This window comes from Populus nigra, chromosome 9 (assembly GCF_951802175.1).
Source record: "Populus nigra chromosome 9, ddPopNigr1.1, whole genome shotgun sequence".
NCBI classification, from domain to species: Eukaryota; Viridiplantae; Streptophyta; class Magnoliopsida; order Malpighiales; family Salicaceae; genus Populus; species Populus nigra.
Genome location: NC_084860.1, coordinates 13,792,563 through 13,802,949, shown reverse-complemented (window position 1 = coordinate 13,802,949; position 10,387 = coordinate 13,792,563). Strand labels below are relative to the sequence as shown.

Below are 10,387 nucleotides of genomic sequence, written 5' to 3'. Positions count from 1 at the left end.
TATTAATTTCCTTCAATGTTTCCTTTTATTTATTTTTATCTCATTTCTAACGCAGTCATGAATCGTCATTTAACTTTTTAGGAGATGACTATTTTTTTATTAATACTCTCTATTATTAAAAAAAAAGCAACTGGAAAATGCAAGAGTTTACACACACACACACACACACACTTTTTAATCTTTTCTTTTTTTATTTCCTGAAGAAGATACAAGAAGATTGTTTAAGGCAACAAGATTTGATGGTCATCGTGCTTTTCCAAATGTTATATGATTTTTTTTTTGTATGGGTAAATTGATGTGTTTGTGTCAGGCTGATTCTACTTCACCTTGTATCTTTCTTATTCTCTATTGATAGCATGCAATGGTCAACTAAAAGGATACTCGTTAGCTCTGTTTTTATTTTTATCTCTTTTGAAAGTACTTTTGATTGAGATCTGAGAGCAAATATTAGAAACATTTGAGGAAAGAAACTGAGCCTAGTCTCGAACTACATTTCAACTTTGTTTAAGAAAAGCAGAGACTGTTGTGCTCAGTTATTGGTTTCTGCACTTTCGTGACGATGCAGCCTTTTAGTTACCCCTTGTTCATGAACTCCATGGCTCCATGCTTGCAATGGATTTGTGAGCCTCACGTGGACTCCATGGCTCTATGGCTGCAATGATGGTTCCGTGAGATTCGTGCGGATGCCATGGCTCTGTGGCTACAACGATGGATTCGCGTGCTTGTGGACTCCATGGCTCCTTGGTGACAACAGACTCGTGAGCCTTGTGTGGACTCCACGGCTTTGTGGTTGTGATGGTCGACTGATGAGCTGCATCTTCTTCTTTGTCATGGTTATCTTTCCAATTATAGTTTCAACCCTTTCGATTGGATTTCAGCAATCCTGGTAATAACCTCTCTCTTTTTTTTTTTGATATACGAATATAGCATTTAATTTTTATTTTATCAAAATTGGATCTTGAATTGCTACTATACCAGGATCTGGTCAACTGGTTAGCTTCAATCAATTGACTGGTTAACCTATTGAGGCTACATTGATCTTCTCTTTCAAATCTACCTCTATTTCCTTGGTTATATCTAGAGCTATTTTGTTTCTCTTTTATAGAAAATTTTGAGAAGAGTGCTTATGCACCCATGGTTTCTTAAATTTCATTGATTCTTTCTTTATGGGCTTGTAGTTTTCCTATGAGATCTTGAATTGTTAAAAAAAATCTATATTTTGCGAATCCTTTATCGCGACCACCACATAGTGGAATTTCTTCTGTAACGATCGTAAGATCTTTTCTACCACACCCATTAATTTCTTCCATATTCTCTCTATATCTTTTCATCTCATTGTATATGGTCAATACTCTAACAAAGTATTTTGAAATATTCTCTTACTCAAGCATATGTAATTTGTTAAAGTCACATCGTAACTTTTATAGGCGAACCTTTTTTACGTTATTAGCTCCTTAGTTTGATTGTTGCAAAACTTTTCATGCTTGTTTGGCGGTGATTGCGTCAACCACTGTCTCAAAAATGGTGTCATTCAAATATTGATAAATGATTGTGAGTGTTTGTTGATCGTTATTTCATGCCTTTTGCATGGCCTCCTTCTGGACAGGTGTCAATGTCACTTCTTTCACATGCTCTTCAAAGCTTTTTGCAATCGTTTCTCACATATCTTGGAATCTATCCAAGCTTTCACACAGATACACCAAATCTTATACTTATCATTTGTCAAACAAAGAGACTAAAGTGGGAAGTTTGAATTGCCATGTCAAACAATCAGAAAAAGTTTTGATACCACTTGTTGGAAGAAAAATCAGTTCAGGCTATGGACAATAATGCTGAATTGCAAAGCTAAAGAGCAAGAGAGAATTTGAGAGGAAGGTATATATATTTTATTAAGTGTTTTTCTCTAAATTTGGGAGGTTCTCCAAATATTTATTTATTTTACCAGTAACAGATTCTCATTAAACATAGTTGTTTCAATTCGATACTTTATCTTAATTATATGAACATGTATGAATAACTTGTTGTATTATTAATCCTTATTTCCTAAATTCCTGACATTTAGAAAACTAGGATTCCTTTAATTATTTATACTAAAAAAAGGTTTTTTTTAGCATATGAGAAATTTGTAAATATGATATTCTAGACAATACAATATATTTAAGTGGAATCAAATGCTTGAAAAAAATATAAAAAATATTATACTTTAGGAATCTCATGAATTGATTTTGTTTCCTTTTCACATCATCAATATTTTGAAATTTGAATTTCTTGAAAGATTGATTTTTTAATCGATTTTTCCAAATCACTTTTTTTAAAAAATTTATGTGGCTTAGATTTTATAACATTCTTTGTTAGATATATTTTATTAAAGGCGCAATGGAATATTGAGTTATGCTATAGATAATGAAGTAGAGTTACTTCATTTATGTTATAGCTAGGATATATTGTTAAGTTTACATTAATTAAATATTAATTTCACACAAAACCATCTACTAATTTAAATAGATATATGAAATTCAATGACTTTTGTTTCATTAATTGCAAATATAGGTTAGGATTTCATATATATTATAACTTGCCACTAGCAAGAACACCTCAATAAAATAAAATAAAAACTGATAGTAAAATTAAGGAAATTATTATTTTTTGATAATTTAATTAAATATATTATTGAATTAAACACAATTTTATGCATAACATTAGCTAGCGCTGATTGTTTAATACCCAAATACTTCTTTCTCTCCAAGTATCTAAGTTTTTAAAAGATTCTAACCACAATTTTATACTAGAACAACAAAAAGAATTCATCCAAGTATCCAAGTTTTTAAAATTGTGTATTTGATACACAATTTTATACTAGAACAACAAAAAGAATTCATCCATATACATGGATATCAAATATGGGTTTGCATTCTCTCTTCCTCGTTGAGCAATCTCTAACAGAAAAGGAATTAAAAAAAAAAAAAAAACTAAATCAAGGTGATGAAAATGTAATTCGACATGCTTCGGAGCCTATTTGACACCCTGACAGCCTCTTGGCAACACGTTCTTTTGAATTACGAGTCATGCCCCATCCAAATCTGATAGCCATCTTCTCCAAGACCAGTGCGTTCTTTATGAAATATTCCGCCATTTCTATCTCCGCGAAATCCCCTTCAAAATCTACACACTCAATCACTTTAAGGCTTGACCTCATGCACCGTGGCGCGAATTCAGGATTTCGCCATTTGGGAATTACCGAAGAATTAGGGCATACAAGACTTCGCCATTTGGGAGTATCCTTAGCCTGAACGGTTAAAGCCAGTAAGAAGAAGAACAATACCGATCATGCTTCCAGAAAACATTGCGCACGTATTTATCTTGTAGGAACTAACCTTGTCGTCCTTGTATAAGATGAAGACTTCCAGCTTAACAGAGCATTTGAGTATCTCATGCAAAACCATCCAACGACAATCTCCACTAGCTTCAATCTCCAAACGAGTCAAGTTCTGAAAATTAGGCAGATCTTCGAATCGAGGCAACTTCTTACGAACCGCGTTTGATAAAATCTGTATAGGGGTAAACATGTGAGGGGGTGCGTCATCAGACCGCTGACAATTTAAGCACAACAGTAAAATGAGGAAGAAACTTACCCTCATAGTAGTCCCACACAAGCGTAAGATCCTGACAATAGGCATGATCAGTCTCAAGAACTGAACCGCCATGTCAATATAAGTATCTAGTTGTATGATGAAGAAATGTGTAAAAGCAACACTGATGGATGCCTCGACTAGTGAGCACGGAAGTTGCTGCATGTTTAACTCCTCGGACACGAAATCAGTTAGTATAAGAAGCTCTAGGTTTGGGGTATCAAGAGTGAGTGCTCTGCAACCAGGATCCTTCCTGTAATAACGAATACGCGTGAATCTTATGGTCAAGCGTTTCAGTGAGCTTGAGCATACACGTAAAGCGTTCCTGGATCGACAATATTCATGTTCGATTTTCAGTTCTTCAAGGACTGGGGAACCTGCTAATAGTTTCTCTATGGAAGCAAGATCGTCAAGAATCGGGAGGCCTTCAAGATGAAGGACCTTGAGACATGAAAAGCGCACACCAACACCAAGAAGATCAATATCAATTCCATATCTAAGGTTCAAAACCACTAATTTCTCACAACTAAAAACTCTCCGAGGCAACGGAACATGAGTAAGTAGAGGTATCCAAAGTATAAGCTCCTCAACATTGTCCTTAATCGCTGCATCAATCCATTGACTTAAACGGGAAGAAGGATAGTTTCCATGTACGCGGAGACGAAATTTTGTAATGGAGTTTTCACGCGAGTTATGAACATAAAAGAACCTATCCATGAAATTCCCAAAGATGATCCTACTTTTCCATGTGCGATCATCAAAATCAAAATTGGAAAGTGATCTCCAGAGTTCTCTCCAACTTTTGGACAAAATGCAGGTACACAGAGCATCTTTAGTAGGAAGAAACGAGAGTATATGACCAATTATCACATTAGGCAAGCCACTAATCATATCTTTATTCACCTCCTCGCAGCGTTTTCGTTTATCGTCTTTGGCCATTGTCTGGAAAGGTGAAAAAGATCAAATCTTTAAAATCAAAGTAACTTAAAAGAAACCAACAAATCATACCACACTTGGAATAATATAAGAGGAAAATCGTTAATCAAATTATAATATCATTTGTAAAATAAATTAAAGAAATGAAAGGAGAAACCAGTTAGAATTAGAAGAAAGATGCATGTTGTTGAATGGTTCGAAGAAAAAGAGAAAATTACAACAAAAAAAAAGTCCAAGAAAGGACGACGACAAGATCAATCAAGAAGGTATGTAATTAAGAAAAAGAAACTAAACACTAACCAAGATTAACAGAGAGGACTTTATTGGGGCAAAGATATTAGTTTTTCTGAGGAGAATCAATGGTGATAGTGCTGTTTGGCCTGGGCTTGACTTGACAGTAATGGCGATGTAATCCTACCCAGCTATCCACAGCAATTCAGAGAGAAGGAAGAGAAAGAGAGAGGAGGGGATCAGGAGGATTTATACAGTGAGCTCCAAGGCTGCCTCTAACGAACCCCTCTCATGAACGAGTGACACGTGTTAATATAACTGAAGGAATCTCCTAGATAACAACCAACAAGCTACCTATCAATTTGGGGCAACATCCCGCAGGTATGCTGAAAAAATTGACACGGTTTTTCTAGACTCACTTGATCACCTTAGAGTCTGCCTCGTTCCAACAAAAAAAAATACATATAGGACCCAAAGATTCAGGTATTAAGTTAGTTATGATTAAGAAAATATAAACATCACCATTCAAACGTTCTTTTAAGTGAAAGTTTACCCTTACTTGTGTTTTTTTATTCAAATTCTATAATATTCTTAACTTATTTGCAATTTATTTTTTAAAGTTAACGTCAGTCCCTAAAAATAGAAGACATATTAAAAAATAACATCAATCCCTAAAAATAAAAAACTTCTCGAAATGTTGATATTTAACCCTAAAAAGGGAGAGTTATGTCCAAGTTACAAAAAAAGAAAGGCAAAATCCATATTTGTTTTTCAAATTTTGATAGTAGTCCTATTTTTTTTTTAAAGTGACGTGTCTAAGAATAACATTTCTCCCTAAAAAGGAAGATTATGTTGGAATAGCTATGGGCATGACTCATATTTGAGAATTGGGCTTTATACCCGCACATGATGATGGGATAAACCAGGTGTTGGACCCATATCGTTATTTTTTTTATATTTTTTTTTAGGTATTTTACAAAATACAAAAAAATAATACAAATACATATATAAAAAGGCAAATAAAATACCCCTAAAATTCCCCAAAATTACCTGAGTGTCATTGTATAGGAAAAGGATTGAAATACCCTTGAATTTCACTGCAAATTATAAAAATACCCTTATTGGTACATGTAGCTAACACATGGCCACTATTAGAGGGGTGAAATTTTACGGTGATATTTCAGGCAAACAAGGTCAGCTTCTGGTATATTGTGGTGAGAGGATTCCTATGGTGATGGTGATGTTGGTCATTGATGGTCGAGGAGAGAGAATTGATTGTCTAAAGCTTTGGGTGGCCAAAGGTAATTATGGATTTTTCCAGAAAGATAAGGTGGTGAAAGAGATGAAGACCACCTAGGGTTTGCTTGCGAGGAGAAAAGGAGTCTTTTGTGGTGGTTTAACAACTTGCGGTGGTCGAAGTTGGGACATTTAACTCTAAGGAGAATGGAGAATCACTAGCGGGAGGAGAAAGAGTCTCTGAGGTTTGTTACGGTGTGGAGTTGAGCATGGTAATTTAGTGCACCTAGAGCTTATGAACTACTAGATCACTTCTGAATTAATCCCTCAGCTGCGGTTGACTTGATCTAAAAATTGATTTGAATATCTTGATTGACAAATATTTGCTTTGGTGTGATAAGATGCATTGAATGCTTGGTACACCAGGTGATGTAGAAAGATAGGATCAAATGATAGATTTTTTAAAGCCTAAGATGGATTTGAGTTTTAATCCATTGTGGTAAGTCGTATTAGATCAGATCCAATCAAGGGTTCAGATCTAATTACTATGGCATTCACTTGTTGGTATATTTTAGGTGTTTTCTTAATTGTTTTTTTAATCAATATCTTACTAAGGTGAAGAAAAACAAAAAAAAAAATAGTATCTTTCACTTCTTAATAATATTCATATTACATTCCTTCTCTTTCTTTTTGCTAATTTTGCACTAGCTTTTACATGCAGCGCGTAAGAGACACAACATTTTATGGCCTTTGAGTGAGAGACACGATAAAAGACATCGAGCATCTTGAAGAAAAGTTTTACCTACACCAATTGCTCCATTGAAAAAAAAACATATGTATTGTTAATTTTTGTTTTGCTATATATAATAATAAATATATATACAGGTAAAATTAAAAACTTAAATAAATATTAAAAAAACCATGTTTCAATCACTAAAAATCAATTTGATTATCGAAAAATTAAGTTCAAATACTGAAAAATATTTTTCAACTAGTATCAATCTGATGGACCTAGTTTTGATAAAAAAAAAAAAAAAATAACGGTTTTGACTCAATTTAAACATGGTTTAACTCATATTGACTTGGTGAACTCAATTTTGATGAAAAAAGACGGCTGATTCAAGAAAAATATATTTTTGAATTTTAAACTTTTAATTAATTTTTTGGATTTTTCTAAATAAAATAAATTATAAGAAATTTTTAGAGAAACCAAAATTGGGTTATTGCAACTTTCTTAATCAAATCATTACCCACAAGCATAAGTTTAACTATTTCTATAAAACCCACTTTAAATTCATAAATATATAAAATAACAACATAAGAACTTATCATCCATGGCCTAAACCCCATATATAGTTGGCCTTAATTTCTTCAATTTGCTTCTTAATAATGTTATTTCTACACAAAATCACCAAGAATTACTCAAACCAACATTTTCATATTCAAAGTACAAACCCTAACAAACCTAAAATTTAGAGATTATCATTTCCCCAGCAAAACTTAAGTAGAATAATGAGATTAATTGCAAATAAACATGAATAGAGTACTTAAAACATGCATTTTAAGTTAAACAAATAAAAAAAAAACATCAAATCTAAGCTATCCATATTCAAATCACAAACCCTAATAAACCTAAAATTTAGGGATATTAATATCCCTACCAAAACTTAAGTAGAATAATGAAATTAATTGCAAATAAACATGGATACAGTACTTAAACATGCATTCTAAGTTAAACAAACAAGAAAAAACCAATGAATTTAAGCATATCTATGGAAGAAAATGAAGATATCAAACCTTAAGGGGTAAAGAGAGAAAGAGAACTTTGTTGCCTTTGATGGAGAGAGAGAATGTTGCCATCGCTTATTACAATGTTTTCCATTCTAGAGATATATAGATGTGAGAGAGGGGATGAAATAAGGGAAATTGCTCAACATATATGGGTTAAAATACACCAATTAAATTTTTTTATCGATAAATCTGTTAGTGATTTAACATGTCATCAAATTGCTGATAAACTCACCAATAACAATTTTTAATTTCATTGGTGAGTTCATCAGTGATTTTAAGAATTTCTAAAAAAATTAAAGCACCTCCAAAATCACCAATGAATTTTCATTTCTCAACAATTTTGTTGGTTTGTCCCAATTTTATGAATTTCTTCTTAAATCTTTGTAATTCTCTGACCATTTTAACATCCATCAATAAGTCCATTGGCGATTACCACAGTTATAAATTACTGATGAAATCATTTTATAATTTTTAGTTATTTTTAAATTTCATCGATGATTCTCTCATAAATTTAAAAAAAATATTCTTTTTTTTATATGTTTATTATAATCCTCTATCCAACCTAATTATACAACAATAGCAATAAGTAACAATCATATTTAACAACTTATTAAAACCACAACCATAAGAATAAACACTTGATAAATGTTTAAAATATAATGCATTATAAAGCGATAACAAATATTATAATTACACAATGATGTTTTAAGTTATTCATAGAAATCACATATTCTTAAGTTATTTATAGACAAGAAACTATGTTTTTTTTTTATCTAAGACAAATCTAGCTTTGGGCTTTACAACATGTTCCTTATCATTAAGCAACTTTATATTCTGATGGTCACAAAATAAATCTATATTCATTCTAGCTTTTATATTATCCTTTTTTTCCTTTTAACTCCTCAATCAACGATTGAATATAAACATCTATATTCTTACTTGGACTATAAAAATTAGGTATGATTATAGATAATAACATGAATTTCCAGCCTCGTACATATCCTCGGTGGTAAATTGTAAATTGTTATTATGACTGGCTAGCAAAAACAGGGTACCGCAAAGGACCCAAATGTATTGAACCCATTTGTACATAAATCAAGATTTACATTTTGTAGTTCCATTAAAAATAAAGATGTACCTGTACCCTACTAAACTGCTTTTAAGTTTTACCATCAAAAGGGTGTATCATGACTATATTCATTGTATTATATGAATGATATCATGTCATGTACTAGGTAATCTTCAGAGCACAAATAACATTTGTAGTCTAGAAGTGATTGAGAAGTGTCTTGGTTTTTAGTATGCGACAAGTGTTCTTCCTTAACTAGTATCAGGTTTATAATGAGTATACCCACGTGATTTGCACTTAATTAAATTTATATCTTCACCATAATACAACATGCAAAAGTTTAAGAACATATCAATTTTTTGTTATCTTATGCTAAGAGGTTTCATCATCAATTTTACAGTATAAAAGTTCTCTTTCAGCCTATTCCTTTTTAAAAAATGTTTTTCACCCATTTGATGATGCTATCATAATCAGCTTCACTCAATCCATAATCTGACTTGATGGTAAACACTCATGTGATAGCTGATAATTTACTGTGATTTATGCACCGATCCTATAATGGTTAATTGAAGTCTTTTAAAATTTCAAAAAACCTAATTTGGTTTTTCATATACATGTGAAGCTTTATCTAAATAAAAACAATTTCTTTACAACTAAAAAAAAATCCTATACCAAAGCGCTATCATTGTATTTTAAAGAGCAAAAAAATAATAAAATTCAACGACTCAATATAGAAGAAAGAGAGCTAAAAAAAATAATGATCGTCGAACTCCATGACTCAAACTATAGAATGATGAAATCAGAAAAACAATCTATGAAAAAAAAGTATTAAAAAATAAAGCACCAACAAAATCAGATGAGATGGATAAAACCAGCGAGTAATATCATGTCAAACCTTAAATATAAAAAAAATATATAATTGAAAAGAAAAATCAAATTCACAAAAGAATCCAAAACATAAAAAATAGAGGAAATCAATTTTCAACTAACTCAATGATGATGGATGAAATTTAAAAAAAAAATTAAAAATGACTAAAGCGAGCTTGGTCCTACCTTCAAAATTTACAATACAAATTATGAGGTCAAATCACAACGTAAAAGGCAAACAAAAAAAATAATAATGTAAAATTCTAAACCAACGACATAATTGGAGATAAACATGAAAAAATAAATTAAACAAGAGTGATTTAAAAAATATAGATTTGAAAAGAAAGAGAATCAAATTTGACACAAAAGACAAAAAACAAATCATAAAAGATGAAATTGGAAAGTAATTTCAATTAAGAAAAAGATAATAACAGCTAAAAATAGCAATAAAAAGAATGAAAACCATATTTAATATACGTATAAAATATCAAGGGATGAAATCCAAAGACAAATAAATTCAATAAAGGATTCAAGATCAAAAATATTATAATTAAGAGAATGAGGACCAAATCTAATATAAAAACAAAATGTAAAGGGATGCAATTGAAAAAATAATTTACTTAATAAA

General features: G+C 31.5%; 1 protein-coding gene across 1 annotated transcript; it reads right to left on the bottom strand.

Annotated features, from left to right (window-relative positions):
• Positions 1–2,974: 2,974 nt before the first annotated feature.
• On the bottom strand, positions 2,975–4,568 carry LOC133702774 (F-box/LRR-repeat protein At4g14103-like). The gene is made up of 2 exons (XM_062127091.1): positions 3,377–4,568; positions 2,975–3,243 (listed from the first exon to the last, which is right to left on the bottom strand). Exons 1-2 carry the CDS (start codon positions 4,566–4,568, stop codon positions 2,975–2,977), a joined length of 1,461 nt encoding a protein of 486 aa, XP_061983075.1.
• Positions 4,569–10,387: the final 5,819 nt, after the last annotated feature.